The 24,786-nt window shown below is 44.3% G+C and overlaps 1 protein-coding gene across 1 annotated transcript; it reads right to left on the reverse strand.

The window, feature by feature from the left end:
- Window positions 1-29: 29 nt before the first annotated feature.
- F9 (coagulation factor IX) lies at window positions 30-23,321 on the reverse strand. The gene is made up of 8 exons (XM_032773205.1): window positions 23,255-23,321; window positions 19,576-19,739; window positions 19,217-19,241; window positions 16,923-17,036; window positions 13,890-14,018; window positions 9,805-10,010; window positions 4,877-4,994; window positions 30-574 (listed from the first exon to the last, which is right to left on the reverse strand). The coding sequence occupies exons 1-8, from the start codon at window positions 23,319-23,321 to the stop codon at window positions 30-32; spliced, it is 1,368 nt and encodes a 455-aa protein (XP_032629096.1).
- Window positions 23,322-24,786: the final 1,465 nt, after the last annotated feature.

Genomic DNA, 24,786 nt, shown 5'->3' on the forward strand with positions numbered 1-24,786 from the left:
AAAGCAATAGAAAGATTGAACTCTGTTGATTAACCACTTGTTCTATCTCTTATCCATTTGATGTACTTTGATACTCTGGTGTAGATACCATATTTGCCCTCCAGTGCACATTCTTCCCCCCAGCTGGTTATTCCAGTTAGAAACCAGGTACCTTCTATTTCTGTGGTGTGAGGGCCCCCGCTGTCCCCTTCACATGTATCTTTAGCCTCTGAATGGTAACCTGCGCAGAACATATTCTGTAAGATAGAAAATGTGCTGCTTCTCAGGCACGTTGCACGGTCAACAAATGGGACTTTCAGAACCTGGAGGACTGTGGCCACCCGTCCCCGGAACAGCTGGCTCCCCCAGCCACTCACGGTGCCAATTCCATGCTTGAGGAGGCTGTTGGTGAATTCCCTGCTGGCGATGCAAATAGGGGTGACGTAGCTGTTGAACTCCAGCGGGGTCCCGAGCTCTAGCAGTGCTATGTCATTGTGGTGCTTGTTTTGGCTGGCGTTATAGGTGGGGTGAGGAAAGATGTTCACCACTTGGCGATACTGCTCGGTACCTTCAGGGACTTCCGTGTTGTGTTCCCCTGGTGAAATAAACGTCGTGCTTTTTACAATTACAAGCAACCTGTGGGTGACTAAATACACTATCAGGGTCAGTAACTACACATACAACTGATACTTTTAGTGTCACTAAGGCTCAGCTGGGAGCCAAAATGTCATAAGTTCAAACCTCACACTGGGAATTGGCTCAGATCCGGTGCTGATAGTGCACAGCACTGCAAGGAGATATTAGGTGTGCCGTCTGTAGGATGAGACAAGGTTCACTGTGCCTGTTACTGTATAAGCTATTTGATGCTATGTGTTTGTGTCACTGCAGTCTATTAACAGATCTGACTAATGCCCTGATCCTGCGAAGGGAGAGGTTGGCAAAAACTTGCCAACTGCAGAACTGAGACCAAAGTGTGCGGTCATCTCCTCATCTAGGATCTGTTCCTGTCCCCTTTTGAAAGTGACTTCAGTGGAAGCAGGATCAGATCCCCTAGTGTCTGCCCTACAAGAAGTAGGAAACCAAATAGCAGTGATAGTTCATAAGTAGTTTCCTTATGCTATGCGATAGAGTCCCATGCTGCAGGAGCAGGTGATGAGTTATGTCCCTTATGGTGCAAACGTAACCCATTGAATGTGTGCTATAGGCTCCCTTCTGTTCTGATCCAGGGAGGCGATGAATTGGTACAGTCCCCAAATCCAGAGCCTTGGCTCTTTTCTCCAAGCTGCAGCAGCTCATACTTTTAGCTCTGGAGGTGCTTGATGCAATGAACACCCTCTTGAGGTGACAGACCAGAGACTGCCATGAGCTGCTATGGGCTGAGATAATGCTCCATAGCTGAGGGCTCTCACAACTCAGATCTATTGTGGATCAGCACAGAGAGGAACTTGCAACACGCGCACGAGTGGGTTACAAATAGATCAAGTTTAGCTCGCCACGCTGGATGATGTATCAGACTAGAGATGGTGGCTGCCCAGCTAAAGATCCAACAGTACTGTGTTAAAAAACATACACACACACACAAACCCTGCCCCCAAACCAGTTGGGACTAACCCTGACCTGTTGGAAAACAGGGGGTGGCGATCAGAGTTTTGTAGCAGTTGGGATAACAGAAGTTTGGCGATTCTTTGCAGCGTTGTAAGGGGGAGCATTGTCCTTAGATATTACAAAGTCTCCCGAACCAAGAATATATTTTAAAACAGACTCCTTATTAGCAAACAGTACTCCAGAACCACAGCAACCAGCAAACATTCTGTATCTTTGCCAGGAGGACCGCACCCCCCCCATAGAGTTAGATGCAGATAGTTGTTGCCAGCAACTGGAATTTTAGGCGCTACAAAGCATGTAGATACAAAGTCTCTGTTCCAAAGCCAATCTTTCCCAGCTCCTGCAGAGCCCCCTCCCCCAGCTTCCTATCTTTTCCTCTGCTGAGGATAAAAATCAGCTGCAGGTGGTTTGCTGTTTAGGGCTATTCCAGCTGATTTTTTGGCAGGCTATTCCCTTCCTTAAAAGATTTTTCTAGACAAAAATGGGGGAATTTGTCAAGACTTCAGGTGTTTTGAGGCTGCACTGCGTTAAGATTTATCTGGCTGCAGTCGGAGAAGTCCTTTCCTACCCAAAGGAAAATCTACCTGCAGCTTGCTAACTAGCTCTGCAAGGAAACTAGAAGCAGAATCGCTCCCCCCCGCACTGTGACCAATATCCTAAATCTGCAGGTAACTAGGGTGGGATGGAGGGGGATCCTGAGACCTGATCAATAGCTTGTCACAAGCAACCCACTTCTCTTTTTTGTGGCCCAAAGCGGGACGAGCATGTTTAGCCTCTGCCTCAATCTTCCCACTAGCTTTGCTGCAGTTTCTAGAATCTGAGCTGTTCTGTCAGTTTTATTTGTAGTGCTTCTGTTTATTGGTTTATTGGCTGCCTGCTGGACGTGCCACAAGAGAGCCTGAGGTCATATCATCGGCTAGCTTGCTGTGTTTTTGTTAATGTTGTTATCTGACCGGGGCTACTGTGCAACTCTGCTCACTACATTGCTTCTGAGACATGCTCAGAGAGAGAAAGAGAGAGAGAGAGAGAGAGAGTGTGTGTGTGTGTTCGGTGCATTAGGATATGAGATATAAATGAGGGAGTAGGAATTTCTTTTCAGATGACGTTACTAAGCTGTAAAAATAAGATCCATATGGGGGAGACTTTGAGGGGTTTTTTTTCCTATTGGTTTTTCTTATTGATATTGCTGCATAATTGTTGCAGGGCAGGCTGAACATTATGCTGTATGTGGAATTTGTGGAGGGGTAATTTTAACAGCTTTATTTTTGTTTGCTAAATATTTCGGGTGGGGTGCTATTGTGCTATAATTAAAGCTAGGTGTTTGGCATGGATGGAGGGGAAAGTGCAAGGTCCTCGATGTTTGGCATATACTCCAAAGTCACTGACAAAACCTGCAACCCCCAGATTTTTTTTTCCTCTTTACTTGGTGCCTGTCAATAAAATCCACTCCAGTAAAACCCAGCTGTGCTCCTGGACAATCATCCTTCTATCCCAATCGGAGAGTGTGAAACATTTGTGATGAAACTAGAACTGGATGAACTTGCAACAAAATGCAAACCCAGAAACAGACCCATTTCCAAGCAAAAAATGGGCCCGTCTAACGTGAAACTGTTTCCGCTGTATAAAGAGTGGAAGTTGTGTACTCGCAGTTTAACAGATATGCTCTATCACCCTTGTGAACTTTCATGGAGGCAAAATGGTAGCAAATGTGGCACTCAACCTTCTGTGGACCCTGATCCTGTGCAGGTGCACCTCGCACTGGCATGGAGCTCTGCTGAAATCAGTTCCGGGGCCCACCCAGGCAGAATCAAGGGCCAAGGGTGCAAAAGTAAGTGGAGGATCAAAATCCAGGAAGTGCTTGTGCCATTCTGGGTGTGTTGCACGTTTCAATTGAATCTGTTGTTATTGGCGGCTGCTACTAACTAGATTTATGTCCCATGTGCTCAGCAGTTATAATATGAAATAGACACTTCATAAACAACGTGAGGAAACTGACTTATGCCACTGTGAATAATCACCATCTTACCGTTGCCAAATTCCTTGCCTTAGTTATGGGCCCCTGCGTTGAATTATCTTCAGATTTCCCATAGGCAATGAATAAAAGCTGAGTAGCTGGCAGGGATGGGGACAGTGGGTTGAGGGGGGGAATAGCATTGGAAAAGATGCAGTGAAGTCATTTTGTGGATGTGTCAGATTTGGTTTCCTAGAGCCTGTCTACACCTCCCAGTTCCTCACATAGAAGTTAAGTTTTCTACATCAGTCCATAATTTCTACTTTCTACTGAATTTCAGTCTTTACAGGATCCATTTCTGCTTCTGCTGCAGGATCATCTAGATCATGATCACTCAATTAACTTTCAGATCTGTGTGATGTTTGGGATGAACAGTTATTTTGATGAAAGCTTAAGGCCTGACAACAATGGAAGCAGAAATGCAGTTTTTAGCCACTGGCAAGACACTAGTTGGTCAATGTATTTGGACCTGTGCGGCACACTGCCACCGATAGTCCCATATTAGGCAAAGCCAGAGATGCTATTATAGATAGAGCCCTGCAAATCTGCAGATATCCGCTTTATAGCCACAAACGTGGTTATCCGCAGAGTGTTTTTGTGGATAGGATGTGCATACAGATTTTGTATCCACGCAGGGCTCTATTTGTAAGGTTTTTCATGTTGTGTCAGCTAAGGCTCCTGAGGGGAGACTGTTCCTTGTCATATTCTGAGGGGTGGTTTTATGGATTTTTGTTTCACTAAAGTGAGACCTCAAAACTCCTCCCTTTTAGGCCCTAGTTGTTGGGAGCCATGATCCTGGAGGCAACACTAAGCCACCTGAGCTTACCTCTTCTAATTTACTATGGGCCAGATTTTCAGTTGGTGTAAACTGGTGTAGCTCCATTGAAGTCAGTTGATCTATACTAGCTAAGGACCTGACCCTACATCTTTGTTTTCGATAGTAAGTGGACACCTTAAAGCCTGTTACATTACAACTCTAGCTGTACCATGGCACAGTTGTCTGGCCTGGAGAGAGGCATCGATGTTCTAATACAGTTTGTACGTACAGCTGGAGTGGGATAACGTGGCTATGAGGTTGTAACACAATTCTTGTTCCCTACCTGCCGAAAACCATGTTGTCCCATCAACATACCAAACAAACCCTGCTGGAATATGGATGCCAGTCACAGGTCTAGGGGAAGCTTTGCCATGAAAAACATGTTCGTAAACTGGATAGTACCAGTTTTATTTAGCATGCCTAATTGAATATCCACTAATGCATTCAGACTTCCTTTTGCTTACCTGCCACGACAGTAATCTGTGCACCAGGCTCAATGCAGTGCGCTGCTGTTACAATCCATTTTTCATTGACAATAGACCCCCCGCAGAATCCTACTCCATTACTATTCTCCAAATGAACCTACGAAAAGAGAAATCCAAGCCTTGCATACCACACAAACCAGTAAGGAAGAGAAATCAAACATCATAGGTATATTAAGGGAACGGACAAAGGGTGAGGAACAACCGCTGCTAAATGGTACATGCAAAACTGACACTGTGAAAGTAACCACCCACTTTCCCTCATGCTCAAAGGCAATTCTTCTGAGGAGCTTCCTTCCTCCCCTCTTGAGGTATTCCTGTCCAGTCCTGCTGGTTTGACTATTTTTCACAGGACAACCTTACCAATGGCTAAAGACCATCTCCCATCCCTCCTCTGGCTAGGTCATGACAAGGGGAAACCAATCTGACATAACGTGAAGTTCAACTTCCCTCACAGTCATTCCAGACAGATTCCTGAACAGGTTATACTGGACACCAGTGAGAACAGTGGCAATGGACCAGATCCTCTGCTATATTAAGGCAGCTCGATGCTGCTCCATGGGTAGCCAGGGGATACAAGCCTACATGTTCTACATTCCAAAACTTAATTTCAAATTAAATATGCAAACTTATTAGGCACGATTAATTTAGAAGCGGGATTTCCCAACCATATTTTTCCTTAAAGACCACATGATTGCTACTAGAGATCAGCTTCCTCCAGTAAGTGTATCTGCTGCCTCTTTAGCCCTGAGAAGCGGAATTTTAAGTATGAGAGATCAATACTTATAACTAAGAGAAATAAGCCTACATACTACAAGAGGTTTGCCCCAAACAGGAGCTGCTCTGCAATTAAAGATCAATACTTTGTATCTCGCAGGTCTCTGTTAATAAAGCACAGTATCTATTTGTACAGATGAAAGATAAATGTCCCTGTTAATTCCAACCATGTTTTAGTTTGGCAAGAGATGTAAGTCAATTGTAGACTTGAAGGTACCTGGCCACTGGAGGGCAGCTATAGATTGAAAATTACAGCACTAAACCGGCTACTTAAATATCAGGCTGCAAAAGTATGAACATAATTTTAAAAAAGTATTTGCTACTGATTTGAGATGTGACCCAAACTAATCTACAGATCCAACTGTCCCCAAGATCTGAGAAATTTTAGATGAAGGTCTGAATTCTGTATCTTGGGCCCATGTCCATGAGCAATGCCTTTAACGTCACTTGAAATCTAAGACCTTCTCTAACGTTAATCAGGCTGTTTGTGCCAGTCCATCACAGAAGTTACAGCACCATAAAATTCTTGCCCAGAGCTAGTGTAGTGGTGCATGTTGTTAGTAGTTCTGGGCTATCTGTTCCCCGTGTCCTTGTCTGTCTCAAGTAGACCAGCCCACGTGTGGAGTTTTCTGCCCGAAGTTATCCATTGCAGCCACTAGAGGCTTCTCTTTCAGCTGCCAGGAGGGTCGCCTTTCTTGTGGTCTCCAGTTATCTTCCTGCACGGAGTGATTTGCTCACTCTTTGGAAACCATCCGTCAACAAGAACTCTACACAGAAATGTGGCGGGGTGCTGGAAAGAAGATAATATGGACCAGAGAAAGCTTTAGGGGGCAGGGGGGGAAAGAGGTGCAGGAGAGAGACAAAGGCAGAGAAAAATAGGTCTCCACACTTGAGAGGGTGGGGAAGAATGCCCCAAGGAGTGAATGGAAAGGGGACGTAGAAGGGGGAGATAGCTTGTAAAGAACTCAAATGGAGTACCAGACCACTCAGAAAGACATTGCAGGAGGTAGCAGACCTTCTTACCATTGCCAACTCTTCCAGGGTAGCAGGTCTACTAGCTACTTCCCCATATGATGGTGATAAAACTGGGAACAGGGAAGCATCCATGTTTAGGGTAGCAGGAGAGTCGCATGGCTTGGTAAAGGCCTCTAGATTTGGATAAGCGTCAGAATTTGAAGGAGTTTTTCCAGTCCTGTGTGGTTCCCCCCTCACTCTTTTTTTAAATGTGTATCCTACCATGTTGTCTCCTGTGTATGATTTTATGTCACTGAGATGAATCATTGTGTAATGGTGTATCATCACTGTGCAACATATGGAGCTGGAGAATCTAGGACTTTGAGCACCTCTGGGCTGGTAGTCAAAGGAAGACTGCAAGCTTTGTCATTCCTGGAGACAATGGGGCTGTTTTTTTCCATGATTGCACCTAACTGTTGATTTTTAGATGTTGAATTTGGGGCCATGATGTCTGTCAATTTTGGATTCCAGTGAAGAACCTAGTGTCAGCTTGTTTCTGACCATCTATCCTCACATAAACACAACTGTTTTGCTGTCATCCTTAAGAGGTAAGGCAAATGGTCACTTCTGCAGGCTGCTAACCTTCTAACTTAAACCCCCTTCACTTCTCAGCTTCTTCAGCAAAGCTGTCTTTGCCTCTTGCTGAGCTCGCTTTATCGCTACCCGGCTTCCTAGAAATACCTTCTTAAGAATATCATTCTTCCTGTGTTTGAGACAGGATTAAAATACCTTCACTTGATCTGTCCGAGTGAAGATTTTATATCCCGTTTTGTGCATCATCTATTAATTGGTCTTGGAATCCCCACTACCAGTGGTGCTGGGGCTCAAGATATCAAAAGATTGTACCTCATACTGATTTTGTTATTTCACTGTTTAGCGCTCTCAGCCATTGCTGGATACATCAACCTCGACAAAGCTAGGATAACTGTGGAAGACTTTGAAAAAGGTTCCATTTAGTAACAGTTTCTTCTGCACCTCTCTTTTGTTGCTCCTTGTTTTAACAACTGTTTACAAAGCAGTTGGTGGGTATTTTATTTGCATTTCCCTGGTCCAGACGTCACAATATTTCTGTTTTATTACATCCCTGTTGGTTTGGATGGAGATGGTTGTGATGTTGCACTCTACATGATTTTATGAAAGTATGCTGATGAGTGTGAATATAATGTAGCTGGAATATGCTTCATGCAAAAGGTCTCTTGTAACGTATCATTACAAAGCTTATAATCTACTGAGTGTGGTCATCCTATTTGTATAAATGTATTACTCTTGTATCTGAAACTAGAAATATGAACTATAACTCTGAGGGCCTATTGTAATTATGCAAATTGTGGGCCATTAATGGTGGTTTGGAATCTTGATGGCTCCCATCAACACGGACAATTGACTGTGGATGGCTCTGTTGGCAGGCAGGGAGGAATGAAGGCTTGGGGTCTTACAGTGACATGTGATCATGTCACCTGAACTGGAATCCATCTTTAACCTGGTGTTTTTCCATTGAGAAGGGCGGGTGGGAACCCAGAGGGACAAAGGATTCCTGCCTTATGCAAAAGATAGATAAGTAGGCGGAACAGAACAAATTGGGTGGCCATAATGAGGAATCCCCTAGCTACCACCTGAGCTGGAACAAGGGCTGTACCGGGGAAAGGATTGTGCCCAGACTAGGAAGTCGTCCAGTCTGTGAAAGAAACTTATTGAAACATCTCTGAGGGTGGATTTTATCTGTATTCAGTTTTATTACTGTACTAGGCTTAGACTTGCGTGTTTTATTTTATTTTGCTTGGTAATTCACTTTGTTCTGTCTGTCACTACTTGGAACCACTTAAATCCTATTTTCTGTATTTAATATTTAACTTTTTACTTATTAATTAACCCAGAGTCAGTATTAATACCTGGTGGGGGGCAAACAGCTGTGCGTCTCTCTCTCTCAGTGTTATAGAGGGCAAACAATTTATGAGTTTACCTTCCATAAGCTTTATACAGGGTAAAATGGATTTATTTGGGGTTTGGACCCCATTGGGAGTTGGGCATCTGAGTGTTAAAGACAGGAACACTTCTTAATTGGCTTTCAGTTAAGTCTTCAGCTTTGGGGCATATGGTTCAGATCCTGGGTCGGGATGGAGCAGATGGGTGTGTCTGGCTCCACAAGACAGGGTGCTGGGATCCCGAGCTGGCAGGGAAAGCAGGGGCAGTAGTAGTCTTGGCACATCAGTTGGCTGCCCCCAGGAGGTTTCTGTGATCCAACCCGTCAGTCACAATATCTGTTTGTGACTTCTGGTGAGGAATAAGCAGATGAAGTAGATGAGACTCCTTCAAATATATATAGGGCCAGTTTGTCTGTTGATGTAAATTATCATAGCTTCATTGAAGCCTATGGAAGTACACTGACGTACACTCGCTGAGGATCTGGCCCAATCTGTGCTTTCATAGAGGTGTTCCATGGTAAGAGAGGTTGAGTAAAGAACATAGCAATTATTTATATGATGCCATATGTGTGCATGGCACTCGACAGGCAAAATGAAGTCTCTGAACCAAATCTAAGACCCAATCTTGCAAGTGCTGGCAGACCCTTCTGGAGCCCCCTCAAGTCAGTGGGTTTCTGCCTGGGTGCAGGGATCTGCCCATGTGGCTCAAACTGCAAGATCAGAACCTTAAATTGTAAATTCTGATTCATTCAGTGACAATATCATGAAAAGCGGCCCACGGTTAGTCTAAAGTATTAAACCATGGCTCTGTCTCTTCTTCATTGTGAAGTTGTGCCCCAAAATGTCAACATGTCCCCCTATGTTTTGCTTGATCAGAGAAGTCTTCTCCTTCGGCTGCTTGTAGTGAAGTGCTTGGTGCACTCATATATTATTCTGCCAGCAGCCAAAACTGGTTGGATTGTTCCGTTTGGATAAAGATGCAGTCACTCTGTCTCCTAGCAAGTTGCTAATGTGGCCGTGAACTAGGCAAAGTATGTTGCTACAGCATAGATAAAGTACATGGGCCAAAAGACTCTGAGACTTTAAGTGTGTGACACAGGCTTTAAGAAGCATATAGAAGAAATTCTTCTGTGTACAAAATGACAGGAGAGCAATCAAGTTTAGCAGGATAACAAACAGGAACAGAACATCCAGTACCTGCCAAGGAACTTCACCTTTTCTGCTTTCCACTCCACCAACGACTCGTGTAACTTGCTTAATGATGGGTGTGATTTGAGTGGTATTGTCTGTTGCTTCGTCGTGATCATCGGTAGAATTGTAGTACCACTTGTCAAAGGTGTTCATGGCTCGTGTGTACTTGCTTTTGGCTTTGGGAGCTGTAATCCTCCCACATGGAAACGGCACTGTGAGAAGAATCCACAGATTCATAAGATAGCACTTCAGCTGGCCATGCATCATAATAAGTGTTATTACAAATGAAGTGGCAAAACTGGAGCTAAATGTTTCATGCATCTCATCAGCAGGATGATAAAGGAGCTCCAGGGGAGTGGGCTGATTTAAGTGGTTCATGTTTATGTTTGAATTAATTTATAGTGATGTAAGTAGCTCTCATAGCCAAATAAACACAACAATAAACTCCATCCGGAGGTCAGAAATAGGAGCACCAAGCGATATGTCTTTGGTAGTGCAAGCACAAAGCTTTACCAGGTTTTAGAAATCAATTTTGAGGACTTTAAAATGGAAAAAACAAACATAAACTTTTGTGTATGTGCACATGGGGATGTGATTAACTCAGGCCTTTGTTCAGCATGGTACTGGCATATGTCTAACTTTAAGCATCAGAATACTTCCATTGATCCAAGGGGTCTACTTGCATGTTTAAAGTTAGCATGTGTTGAAGTATCTGGATGAATTGGGGTCTCACATGACATAACTCTGTTGTAAAGTCCTTGTCACCTAACCAGCAGTTTTATTAAGAGACTTCTAGGGGCTTGGAGTTGTGTTGCATGGAAACGATGTCACGGGGTGGGGCCAGAAATGAGGGGCTCAGGGTGTGGGAGGGGGCTTCAGGCTGGGGCTAAGAGTTTCAGAGTGTAGGGGGGTGGGGCTCTGGGCTGGGACAGGGGGTTGAGATGTGGGGGGTGTGAGAGGGCTCTGGGCTAGGGGGGCTGGCGCTGGGTGGTGCTGGGGATGAAGAGTTTGGAGTATAGAAGGGTGCTCTGGGATGGGGCCGAGGGGGTTGGAGGACAGGAGGGGATTCAGGGCTGGGACAGGGGGTGGGCTTGGGGATGAGGATGAGGGGTTTGGGGTACAGGAGGGGGCTCTGAGCTCATATTGAAGGGTCGGAGGGAGGGACGGGGATCAGGGCTGAGGCAGAGGGTTGGGGCATGGGGTAGGGGTGCAGGCTCTGGGTGGAGTTTACTTCAAGCAGCTCCCGGAAGCAGCGGCATGTCCCCACTCTGGATCCTATGCGGAGGTGCAGCCAGGTGGATCTCCACACTGCTCTGTCTGCAGGCGCCACCCTTGCATTTCCCATTGGCCACGGTTCCTGGCCAATGTGAGGTGCAGAGCCAGGGCTTGGGGCGGAGGGCAGTGTGCAGAGCTCCTTGGTTGCCCCTACACATAGGAGCCAGAGGGGGGACATGCTGCTGCATCCAGGAGCTGCGTGGAGCCACGGCAGGCAGGAAGCCTGCCTTAGCCCCACTGTGATGCCGACCGGACTTTTAAAGGCCTGGTCAGCGGCGCTGACTGAAGCCACCAGGCTCCGTTTTCGACCGGGCATTCCGGTCGAAAACCAGACACCTGACAATCCTGCCTGCTATGAAGCTTTCCAATGAGCCCTGCCTCAGTCAGAGACTGTGGACCATGCTGTGAACAGGAAGCCTACAAGCATTTCACTTATGCCACCAACCCATGGTGGTGGCCACATGTAACCATGCTTCCTGGAAATCACCACTCTGCATCTTCTATGTCTAGCTGGTTCTGCCTGCTCCCCCTTCTAACTCTGTTGTTCCTGTACCAATGGCAACTTATACTCTACCTGGCTTACCAGCCAACTGCCAGGAGTCCTGACTCCAAGCAATTGTTGCTGCCAAAGAGATGTTGGGGGATCTCAAATAGGAGGGGAAATGCCCAGGGGACACCCTATCTCTGGAGATGATCTCCACATTCTGAATAAGTTTGAGAGCCTTAGGAGATGAGGGGAAGGGAGATTAATTGTGCCCTGTAGTGCCAGATCTCTTCAAACCAGCTGATGTTGGACTCTTGCTCAACATCTGGTTCTACTCAGTAAAGTAGTAATGCAAATGCGACATTTCTGACCCAACAGATCCGTTCCTTGTTTGTATCAGTCAAACCTGGTTACTTCCATGACAAAAGTAATTGCTTACTACTTCTCACTCCTGTTTGCTCTTCACCATTCTTGTCTTCCACTGTACCAAACAACCCACATAATTCCCAGTTACAGGTTCTAGTCCATCATTTGCATCGGAGTCAGATTTCTGTTAGCAAATTCCTATCTGTTATACCTGCGCAAATCAGCTTGAAAACAGTAGGGCCACAGGGAAATGGCTGATTTTGTTCAGCAAAACCTCTATCACTGATAGTGATGCACAAGAAGGAAGCTTATTATTTTCTGTGATGTTCAGCTTGCTTACCAGAATGATGGCTGTACATGTGCCTAAGAGATTCATGGTAGGCATGTTGCAATAAATCAAACACTTAAAAAGGTATGGAGGAGTCTGGGAAAGCCTACTGGGTGGTTCGGAACATCAGAATTAGAAACCAAGCAAATCAACTCTCTCTGTTGCACATGTAAAGAGAGAGATTTCTCCCACTGCGCTTGCTTATTATAACTGACATTTCTATAGCAACTAACTACAGTGAAGTATAAATACAGCATGTGTCTGAGCTAGAAGAACATTGAAATTATACATGCATATGTAAATATTTTACAACCGATGAAGGTGAGAACACTATTAAAAAGCTGTTGATAGATTAGTAAAAGCATTTGAGTTTTGAAAAACAAGTTGGCATTTCTAAGCACTTTAAATGGAGATAGTTAACTGTTATTTTCAATGGCCACATCTCACTTTCTTTGTGAAAGATCATATCTTTTACTACATCAAGTTCTGTTGGTGAAGAGACAAGCTTTCGAGCCACATAGAGCTCTTCTTTAGCTCTGTGTAGCTGGAAAGCTTGTTTCTTTCACCAGCAGAACTTGTTCCAGTAAAAGATATGACCTCACCCAGCTTGTCTCTCTAACAGCCTGTGCCCAACATGACTACGACCCCATTGCAAACGGAGTTAACTGTTCTTTTCAATGGCCACCTACTTCTCACTTATTTTATATCACAGTCTAGTAATATGTCAAATTTGTAAGACGTTAACAAGACAAAGTTGTTTCATGATGATTTTCAAAGTTAAGCTTCCTTCTAAAGTTGCAACCATCAAAATCCAGGTATTTCCTTTTAAAGATTTTTTTTAGCTCCTTAATAGTAGATGTAGGTTGCATATTTTAGCATCAACTTCATGTCTTTTTCTGACTATCAAGTGATGGAATAGAAATAGTACCCAAAAGCAGCATGAGCTTGGCATGTCTCCAGTGAAGACTTCTCAAAGAACTTGTAGGACAACTCCCCATGATGTTCAAAGATGGGGATCTAGCTGTGTTCTGTACCATCTATGGGAAGTACCCCATTCTGACTGGATGTAGACTTTCTCCATCCTGTCTACTGTAATCAAAAAGCCCACAGCATCTCAAATATGAAGAACGTGGGATCAGCAATGTCATAGCTCTTGCTTGCAAGAACTCATATGACATGCATGCCTGTGGGCACGAGAAAGTTAGGGGCCCCCGCAGAGAATGTTGTAAGGGGATCATACTGGTGCATTGGCAGAGGAAAAGTAGACATGACCTATAGATGAGTGTATGGCCACCTGAAACAAGCAGGTCCCAATGCCTACTCTTAAGCATCTCATTCCTGCTCTGTAGAGTGGTGGCCTGAGTGTGGCCCTATTTTTTCTATGTCTTGTTTGGGGAAGAGGTTTATGCCACTAACTGCACACATGGCCCTTATCTGCCACAAAACGTCCACGGCTATTGCTAATCTGCTATACTACACGCTTCATAACGTGCTTTATGAAACAACCAGATTGAGAGTTCCAAAGCCACCAAGGGGATATAGATGCACTTGTCCCATTAATTTCAATGACGTGTGCCTAAATACTCTAGGAAGCTTTTGAAATCTCATCCCAATCTTTAAATCATTTTAGAACTTGACCTGCAGGATCACAGGATTTTCCATCTCCATTCAGTTTATAGCCAGGTGCACAGGAGCAAACAACTTTGCGGGGTGGGTCATTGGTGCAAAAATGCTTGCATCCTCCATTCTTAGTAGCACAGGTTGAATCTGAAAGAAATTAAACCAAACCCATAAGACACTTCAAAAGTGCAATAAATGGAAAGCTGAAGATGACATAGATTAAGGAGTAGGTCGCTGAGCTGTTTACTTAGGATCTAGTCTGGGAATAATGGGTGGTTAACCCTTCTCAAGATCAGGCCTTTAGACTCCAGCATACTAACAACCCAAACTGTTGCATGGCAGAAGCAAATTTGCATCCTCCCCTTATTCTGATGGAAGCACTGATCAGGATACGCTACAGTCAGAAATTTGTGCCTGGTGTGTATTAAGGGAACCGGAGTTACGAAACCCATTTAATCTGAAAGCATGGCAAAATCCCTTTGTCTGCTTTGAAAATCTCAACAGCATATCTAACCCATGCACTTCTCCAAGGAATATATGGACAGCTTATGTGAGACCAAGAGGTTAAAGCAGGGGCAATTATTTTTTCTCAAGGTCCAAATTTCTTGGGCAAGATATAGTCAAGGTCCAGACCCCAGAGAAACTAATACAAATAATAATAATAAATAAGTAAATAAAAAGATTTCAGGGTCAGTTCAATAGCATCTAGCAGTCCGGATTTGGCCGGCGGTCCACCTATTGACTACCTCGACTTAAAGCCAATCTCCCCAAATTGGCAAATGTCTGAGCTAGAACTGGATGAAACTGATGGGAAAATATATTGTGGAAAGTCATGGGGAAGTGGTAGCATCTGTGGGTCCCCTCATTTCTCTCTCTGCTGGAGAGTGTTTTGGCTGGTGGACTCTGGTCTCATTGCTGACCTACTGGACCTGAGGCCTGCCCTGCCCTGCCTAGCCTCCTGGCAAGCTATCAAGGAGACTGGTTTCAGAGACCTGTTTTGCAGTATGGAGAGAGAGCAGAGTCCGCTAGGGCAGCCTCCTTGTGGACTACAACAGCACCGGTTCTGACACTAATGACTTCCGAGAGATTGAGGTCATTCAGCGTTTCGGAGCTCTCTGGGACTTGGCAGAGCCGCTTGCAAGGGTTTGTACAAATATTTGTACAATATCACGTGGATTCCCCACCACGCTCCTCCTCCCCCTCTGTCTTCAGTCTGGATTCAGGTGACCAGATGCCAGGTCGAAGGGTGCAGTGTAAACCTTGGGATAGACCTCTGATTTCAGATTGGTGTGAACCCAGAAACTCTAGCAAAAGTCAGTTTAAACTGCCAGGTTTTGTATCATAACAGATTTTCCATGATAGAAACCAGAAATCCTCCCTGATCAACATGAACAGCTCACAAACCTGACCCCAGCTCTTGATGAAACTGAGCTTGGAGCTTATAATGGAGCCTCGTCTAATGCTGTTGCCTCTGGATCCATGGCAGTGGATCTTGTTGCATGGATCTTTGCTGTCTAAGCAAAAAGACTCAGCCCCCAGCTTCAGCCACTGACACCGCACCAGGGATGTCAGTGTTACAGGTCGTGGCCTGGATAGGAAATTGAACTGGGAAGCCTCTGGAGCTCAAGATGTGCTCCAGCCAGGGGGAGTATGTAGGACATGACAACTTGATGTGACGTTCTGTTTCCCCTCTAGTGGAGGCTTGGCCAAGTGGCGATAGATGAGCCTGCTACACAGATAGCTAAGAGAGTTGAATCTTTTAGCTCAGACAGTAGATGCTCATGCATTAAGCTCCAGTGGTCCCAAGTTCGATCCCCACTGCTGATGACCATCCCAGGGGCATTCATGTTATGGTCACATTTTGTTGTGAACATTTTTGATGCATGCTCCCCTTTGCTTTTCTCTATCTTTCGGAATCTCATCTTCCAAGTGTCGAAAGTGACTAGTCAATAGACTTGCTCGTAATTCTCAGTGAGTTCTCAAATAACTTCACAGTAGATAAACTTCTCTCCCACTCCTCAAGGACACATCCATTCCAGTTGTCATGCTTACGTGATCGTTTACTATTTTTATAAAGTCTCTTCATTTCTGTTGCTATTTTAGTCCCAGTCTGCCATCCACAAGAAGACTGCAGTGGCTTGAGACTATTTTATATTTGCTGCAAATTTAAAACACTCTTCCAGACCCGCACCTCTTCCCTGCCAGAGTAAAAACACAAGTAGAAAGAGAATCTCTTCTCAGTGTTCGTTCATTACACTGGATCTACTAGATCAGAGGCTGAACAGGAATAATTAGACAGAGATCTTAGCTCCGTAAACCATTACTGATTCTATTTTCATAATCTCCTGAGCCCTTCTGGAGAGTACTTGCATTTTGTTTGTCTTTGGAATCATATGGTGGGTGTGTAGTTGATCATTGCTCATCGTCAAACAGGGCCCTGTGTGCTGTGATTGAAACTGTTGGGCAATACTCAACCCCCCAGCACCATAGCTCTGATCCTACTCCCGCTGAAGTCAATGGAAAAACTCCAATTTGATTTCTGTGGATTTTGGATCAGGCCCCATTCCTCTCTATCTCCTCAGGAAGTTGAATGGAACCCTGGGTGAAATCCTTGCCCTATTAAAGTCAATGAAAAAAATCTTGTATTCTCTTCATTAGGCTCAGGATTTCACCCATGGAGTTAAATAGCCCTGACTAATATAATCCATACAGGAAGGGCTTGTAATAGGGAGAGAAAGGAGGTTCCTGATTAAATATTTGCATTGGCACACATGGCTTTACTGAGCAGGCTGTGAATCTGATTCTCATTTATAATATGTGATGGCTGCCACCTTGACTAACACCAGGGTTTGAACCAGGGAACAACATAGCGAGAAGTAGAAGTTGCTTTAGCATGAGCTAAATAACCACTCCTTACTAGCAGGGGTTGGGAGGGTAGCATCTCCTCTATGGATTCCAATGAGAATGGAAGTTATTCACATCCACTTTGCCCAGGTCTAAGTGACTATATATGGTGCAGGGCAGCAAAGAATCTGTCCCCTTGGTACATACCTAGCTCACAGTTCCTTCCTTCATACCCTGCCAGGCACCAACACACGTACGAACCAACGTCATCTGCGCAACGGGCTCCATTTTTACATGGATTTGGATTGCACTGGTCTCCATCTTGGAAATGAAAACAAGATCAATCAATTAGCAGACAAGGGTATTCCTCACTTTTGCTACTCAACAGTGAGTGTTCCCCCACCCTATCAGGCTCAGGCTAAAAAATGTTAAGTTAAGCTTGGACCTGAAAACTTCTTTTTAAGGGAAAAGTTAGATTCTGGAAAATAATTACATAACAAATTGACAGAGCAGAAATCCCATGGTGACCTCTGCAGCTGCGTTATGCACAAAGGCCTGATTATGGCGTCAAACCTGACCTCACTACTGTCTTTTGGTGTGTTAGTTCCCCTGACGTCAGTTGTGCTCTGCCTAATTCTCACTAGTGTGAGACCAGAATCTGGTCCTATGTCTCATCTTGCTTCGAAACTGGAGCTAGGAGGTGGATTTCCTTGGGAACATGCAGAGCCAGCTGTCTCTAAATTAGGGTTTTCTTTTTTAAGTTCTCATCCTTCCTTGAAGAAGACGGTGGCTTTGAGCCTTTACCATAAGACCCTGAACTTTAGGGCTCAAGCTTTTCTTCTTTTCTGTGAGGGCTAGAAACAGACTTCTTAAAACAAATGAAAGCTGAGATTCTCCTGTGAATCCAGCTCTAAGAAAAACACCAATTATCAGAAAATTTGCAGTAAAACCCAGGGACTTGGCAATTGAATTAGTGATGCTGAATCTTAAGGAAATAAACTCTTAAAAGACAGAGCAGAGCCACAGTGGAAGAAGAACTGAAGAGTACCCTGGTGCATTCATGTTACACCAGCAAATTCAGCTGTTAATGCTTCTTCATCCTCTCTCTCCTTCCCCTTCATTCCAATGCAAACAGGAGGCAAAATATAACAAATTACAGAATGTCCAGCTTGCAGGCCAGGGACTGGGTCTTTTGTCTCCCAGTGGCTTGTGCAGCCACTTATACTGGTGCAAGTCAGCATAAAACTCTACTTCAACAGCATGGTAGAGTTTTACCGCCACTTGCCACTTTCAGCATTGCAGACACAGAGCACAGGGCAGCAGAGAATTAGGACTCAAGCCTTGGAAACCGCCAAAAGGTTGCTTGTGTAGTGCAGAAGATGGCCACTTACGGCCAAATTCCCTGCTGTGAAGAGTATTAGGCTTGGCCATGACTGAAGCTCTCAAATTGGGTTTAAGTGGCGCATGGGTCTTGAGCTGCATCTCTGCATAGGAGTGAATTTCACTCATGCAGCACAGATGATGGTACTAGCAGCCTGTGAGCTAAACAAGTAAAACATGCACAGTGATAAAGGAGAAGATAAGATTTTTTTTTTCTTGCAGGGGGTCGTTCGTTTCAAACATAAAAAAACAAAATACAATATCTCAGTTTCATGGCAATTGTTTTTTCAAAGGACAATTTTAAAAGGCAAATGTAACATTTTTATTGTATAGTCTGGACTGACTCATGGAGTTATTTAAGAGTGGCCATGTTCTATGTGCCCAGCCAATCTACGAAGCTGAAACATCCTTAGTTTCATATGGTTAGTGTTCATTGAATATATTTTTTTGTGTGGGTGTGGGGGGTAATTGAGGTAAGGGACCAAGGAGTGAAGAGACAGATTGTAAGTGTGAAGCAGAGCTGGACAAGAGATGCAAAACAAATATTTGTGAGCATTGGTTTGAATTCCAAACAGCTATCTGCTTTGGCCACATTTATAGCTCTCTTTAATACACTATTTCCAAGCAAACATGATGTGCTCACACACGTTTATAAAGGGGCCATTCATAGGAAGAGCCATATTTGCATGTGAACAGGGCATTTGCTATTGGCCATTTGTTCTCAAACCTTAAAGTTTCATTTTTCCATAGAAGCTGAACCATTCTACATGGTTTACACGACCAATCACACATCACAAACTGCAAATGGTCGAGGTGATCATACAGTGAAACTTGTTCACACAAGCTGTTTGAACAAATGCAAATAATGAATAGACTCGTAAAAACCAACACTGTGAATTATCTGCAAACAGAACAGGGAAAAGAACTAAATTGGGGGGATATAGTATTCATCATGCATAACTTTGACCAGCTCTACTGTAGAAGGTATTCCATTAAATGGGAAATATTCTTTCAATGAATACCTGTACCTCCCGTTACTTATAGGCATGAACAGAAGGGTGAATACAGGATGACCTTATGGTTTTTATGTATGTGGAACATGGAGGAAGCAAATCTCTTACCAATATACCCTTTCCAAAACTCCATCTACAAAACAAACAATAAAATGAATAAATTATCTTGATATTTAATTTGAAAATTAAATTACAGAACTAGCAAGAAGTAAAGCCCCAAAAACTTTAGGTAAAGGATCCAAATAGAAAGTTTTTAGGATTATAATCCCTTTCATGAAGTGGGTCAGCACAGGCATAAATGCTTATGCAAGACTCACATGAACATAGGTGCTGTGCTGGTCTATTACACAGGCTGAATTGCACCCTTTGGGGAAAAGAGGCTTTTTCCATGATTGCCTCCACCCTGTCTCTCCCCCAGTAGGTTCATAATGGTGGAGCCAGTGTCATTCTGCCATAACAACACTCACTGTTTTTTCCGTGTTTTCAAAGACTTCTCGCGCTTCTTCAAAACTGCATTTTTCTTCCTTACATTCTCTCTCCAGGTTCCCTGGAACAAACTCTTCCAGTCTATTTGAATTGTACCTCTTCTGCCTGCGCAAAATTGAGCTTGCTTGTTCATTTTTGATAAAAACTGTTAAAAAAAAAAAACATAGACCATAGTTACAGGATGGTACATTCCCCTCAAGGTTTTAACTGTCATGTTAAAGTGCTTTCCGTTCCTGGGTTTTCACCACCTAGAGACCATGGATATGGGCATATTGCACATACATAGTAAAATTCTAGTATAGCATATTCCTTTTCCTGTATACGGAGGGTACCTGTGTAATATAACTGTGTCCACACTAGAAGCTGTAATGGTATGACTATATCAGTAAACAACCCACACCCATAACCAAAATAGTTAGGCTGATACAAAACCTTTGTGTAGACCGAGCCTGAAGATGCTTGTTGAGGTGAATGTTCTTGGTCATCTACTTGGTCAGCCAAATTTTCAAGGGCCTTTCTTATGACTAACAGGCCTACAGTGAAAGACATCAAAGCCTCTCATGGTCACTAGATGGTGCTGTCAGTTCTGCTTGGGGTTAAAGTTGGTCATTAAGTTTGTGAAATGTTATGTAGCTTCTTGTTCATATAAGGTTTATACTATAACAAATTTTCGAGTGAATGGGAGTACATTTTATTGGGCACTTGAGACTTGGTGGGAGAGAGAAGAAACTCATCATGATGACTAGAAAGGGAATTTGTGAGGACTAGTAATAGCCAGACAGAATCTCTATTTGCTTTTAGAAGGTTAGTTTCTGCTCTCACTTAGTGCCTAATTAAACGCCCATTGAAGTCATCTGAGAAACTCCCATTGACTTCAATAAAGCCCTTATTCCAGATTTATACTTTGACTCCATTTGAGTTCATTGGAATTACCATCCTCACTTACCCCCTGTAACTGAAGGCAGGAATTGGCCCTTCTGCTGGAGCTCCATCTGCAAGTGATTATTCTGACTGCCAACTGTTTTTCTAACAGTTTAAATGACTTCAAAACAAGTCTACAGTTCTGTATTCCTTGTGCTGATACTTGCTTTCAATTAGCTATGAGAATTAAAATCTTGATCTTAACAGAACTACCTTGCCCTAGGTCTTAATGCAGTAAACAATTATATTCTTCTGGAAAGCAAGTCTGGTACAGACTTGTGACTATTAATACAAATTATCCAATGGCAATAGCTTGGTTTGTGTTTAGGGGAGGGATCCAAAATTGATTTCTCTCCTCTTCCTTGAAGTTTTGACCATTAACCGGTTCACACATAAAATGCAAACGCGATCACCAGGGCCACCCAGAGGATTCAGGAGGCCTGGGGCAAAGCAATTTTGGGGACCCCTTCCATAAAAAAAAGTTGCAATACTATAGAATACTATATTCTTGTGGGGGCTCCTGAAGGACCCAGGGCCTGGGGCAAATTGCCCCACTTCTCCTCCCCCCCCCGCCCGGGGCAGCCCTGGTGATCACTGTCAACAGATCACCCGGAGCAGCATCAATATGAGTAAAAATGGTTCTACCACCTTACTCTGTGCAAACAATCCACCCCTATGGGCTCAGAGACAAAACAGATAGTCTGAGCAGCCTTTCACCCTGCTTTCTTTGGCAGCTCTGCTGCTTTTTTTCCACATTTAGTCTCCAGACTAATTACACAAAAACTAGAACATCAGTTGCAACATTTTCACCTTGTATCTCTTCCTGGACACTTCTAGCCAATAGGAATACAGCAGGCACCTGTTCCAATTAATCTACGTGCACCATATACAGATGATAATTAAAATATAGGGCAAAGCACCCCTTTCACTCCAGTTACTGCCATTCCGCCATTCCAGCTAATGCAGGCATGTCCTGATGCTGCAGAATGCTTTAAAAACAAAACCCTGGACAAAAGGCGACAGTCTCACTTGGGGAATAGCATTTTATTTTACTCCATCCCCAGGGAAACCTCTGGCTGGAGGCAACTGCCAATAGCTAAGCAGGTGAATCTAAGAGTCAGTGGAGAGACTAAAACAACAAGGAGTCCTTGTGGCACCTTAGAGACTAACAAATTTATTTGGGCATAAGTTTGATGGGCTAAAACTCACTTCATCAGATGCATGGAGTGGAAAATACAGGAGCAGGTATAAATACATGAAAGGATGGGAGTTGTCTTACAAAGTGTGAGGTCAGTCTAATGAGACAATTAAATTAACGGCAGGATACCAAGGGAGGAAAAATAACTTTCTGAAGTGGTAATGAGAATGGCTCATTTCAGACAGTTGACAAGAAGGTGTGAGTAACAGTAGGGGGAAATTAGTATTGGGGAAATTAGGTTTAGGTTTAGGTTTGTAATGACCCAACCACTCCCAGTCTTTTTTCAGGCCTAAGCTGATGGTGTCCAGTTTGCAAATTAATTCCAGTTCTGCAGTTTCACACTGGAGGCTGTTTTTGAAGTTTTTTGTTGAAGAATTGCCACTTTTAGGTCTGTTATTGAGTGACCAGAGAGGTTGAAGTGTTCTCCTATTGGTTTTTGAATGTTATGATTCCTGATGGCAGATTTGTGTCCATTCATTCTTTTGCGTAGGCCAATGTACATGGCAGAGGGGCATGACTATTTAAATACACTTTCTCTGTGCCTGGGTCTATGAGATTTCCAGTATCCTGGTCCAGCACAGAATTCTGGAGTAGGCACACCTCACGGGGCATGGGAAGAATATTTTGCCATGGTTTGCTTTCAAGGAGTATTGCGATACTGTGCTTTAGACTCTCAGCTCTAATCAGTGAGTAAACACACTGGAAAGAATATTTTATATTCCCAGCTGGGACAGGCTGTCTGGTTTGAAGTGAAGTAACAGTATAGTACTCTGCACCGATATATAGTCTCTTCCACCACTCCTACAACACAGCACAAACATGGATACAACCTCAAAACCCCACCTGGGGGCGGGGTAACCTCCCTATGTAGGACTTGGTCCTGCTTCCATTGAGGTAAATGGTAAAACTGCCTTTGATTTCCTTAATGCAGGATTATGCCCCTGGACATGAGGAAAGATAGACAACAAATGGTGTGATAGTTGGTGCATCAGCCTCACTTCTATTAGAAATGTCTGCTCTTTGGCCAAACTGTTCTCTTGCATGCTCATGATCTTAGTTTAAAATATTGCATTTGAATTCAGCCCAAATTTGGCATTTAAACAATCGTCACGGTAGCAAATCCAAAGACCCTGTCATGTATTTATTGGTTGATTGGACAATTTGTTCTGGGATTCAAATACACCTTAAAAGGCAGAGATGCTCATTTGTAAATATCTTTTCCTCCAATTGTTTTATTTATATCAAATGACTAAATCTAGAGCAATTCCTTGAAATTAATAGTCACAAAATAAGTAGCAGAAAAGTCCCATTCTTTAAATAAAGAGCAGCACAGCAATTAATTTTATCACCATAAAAACCCTATTTTTTTATTCTCAAGAGAAAACATATTTTTAAATGGAGAACCGATACAGTTCAGCAGTCTTACTGTGGTAATTTTGTTGCTGGTAAATGATTTATTCCTTATCAGAGGACAGAAATGTTATCCGATCTATGAGAGCAACTAAAAAGCAGAGGACTTGCTAGGTTTAAAATGAACGAACCTGTACATTCGCCACTGAGAAGAGATCCCAGAAGACCAGTGATGATCATGAGAGAGATTTTTGCCATTTTCGTGTACCATGCAATCCTTTTGCTAATGAATTGTGCAAGTATAGAGAAGCTGGATCGATAGTTCCAAAGTGCAGGCCCTTGTTTGTTTACTTTGGGTAACCCTTTGATTTAAGGTTCCCAAATGTGCATTTGACAAGGATTCTCTGAAATGGTAGCTTGGATGTGAAAGGAGGAAGAACCACCCCAACCTTGCATGGGATAAACATATTGCAGAGTTTCAAACCCCAAGAAATATTGTGGGCCAGGTTAGGTGGGGTTATATCTTCTATTGCCCATATTTAAAAACAGCTACAGAGCCCAAGTTCCAGAACCAGTGGCAGATTAACGCATGGGCCCACAGGGCCCGTGCCCAGGGGGCTGCCCAGGACAGGTGGAAGGTCCAGGGCTCCCCACAGTGGCCTGGGCTCCCTGAGTGCCTCTTACCACAGCCCAGCTCCAGCTTCCAGTCTGGCCAGGGGGCACAGGGCCAGATTAACACAGGGGCTGCAGCCCGGGGCCCCAGCGAAGCAGGGCTCAGGCAGGCTGCCTGCATGCTGCAGCCCCACGCTGCTCCTGGAATGGCCGACTGCTGGCACATCTCTGCAACCCCTGGCGGGGGGAAGGAGAGGCAGGTCAGTGCACTGCCCCCGCCCCCAGTACCATCCCCACAGCTCCCATTAACACTTGTGGGGGTGGTGTTTGCAGGCATGGGCAGCGCATGAAGACATGCCTTCCCCCTCCCCCAAGGGGCACGCAGAGAGGTGGCAGCAGCCGGCCACTTCTGGGAGCAGCATGGGGCTATGGCATGCAGGCAGGCTGCCGGCCTGAGCCCTGCTGTGCCGCCAGCCAGGAGCCACCTGTGGTAAAGACCTCCTAGCCGAAGCCTGCACCTCGAACCCCCTCTCACACTGTAACACTGCCCCAGCCTGGAGCCCCCTCTTGCACCAAAATTCCTTCCAGAGCCCACACCCCTCACCCTCTCCTGCACCCCAACACTCTGTCCCAGCCTGGAGCCCCTGCACCCAAACTCCCTCCCAGAAAGCAACTAATCTAACAGCTGTTCTGAGGTAAGAAGTAGGCTATTTTGAAATATCTATATTCTACATGTTTTGAGACTGAAATGTAACCACAGAACAGCTTTATGTTAATTTAAAGGCACGTTTAGTATAAGGTTAAAGCCCCAGAGCCATAATTGTCGTCATTTTGTTTTAAATCAGGAAAAAGACTTGTCTACAGGGGCCCCACAAAATCTAATAGCCCGAGGCCCACAGAAGAGTTAATCCTGCCCTAAGGGGGCAGGGTCTTGAGGGTGAAGGGGAGGAGCAGGGGGCAGGGCCCCATGGTGAGGGGGAATGAGGGGGGAGGGGAAAGTTCTTTGTGACAAGGGCCCCAATAAATCTTAATCGGCCTCTGACCAGAACATCAGCTGGGGTGAGCTGATAATGCCGCAAACTCCTCTGTGCTGGCAGACCCGTAGAGGTCA

This window comes from Chelonoidis abingdonii, chromosome 8 (genome assembly GCF_003597395.2).
Source record: "Chelonoidis abingdonii isolate Lonesome George chromosome 8, CheloAbing_2.0, whole genome shotgun sequence".
Classification (NCBI taxonomy): Eukaryota; Metazoa; Chordata; order Testudines; family Testudinidae; genus Chelonoidis; species Chelonoidis abingdonii.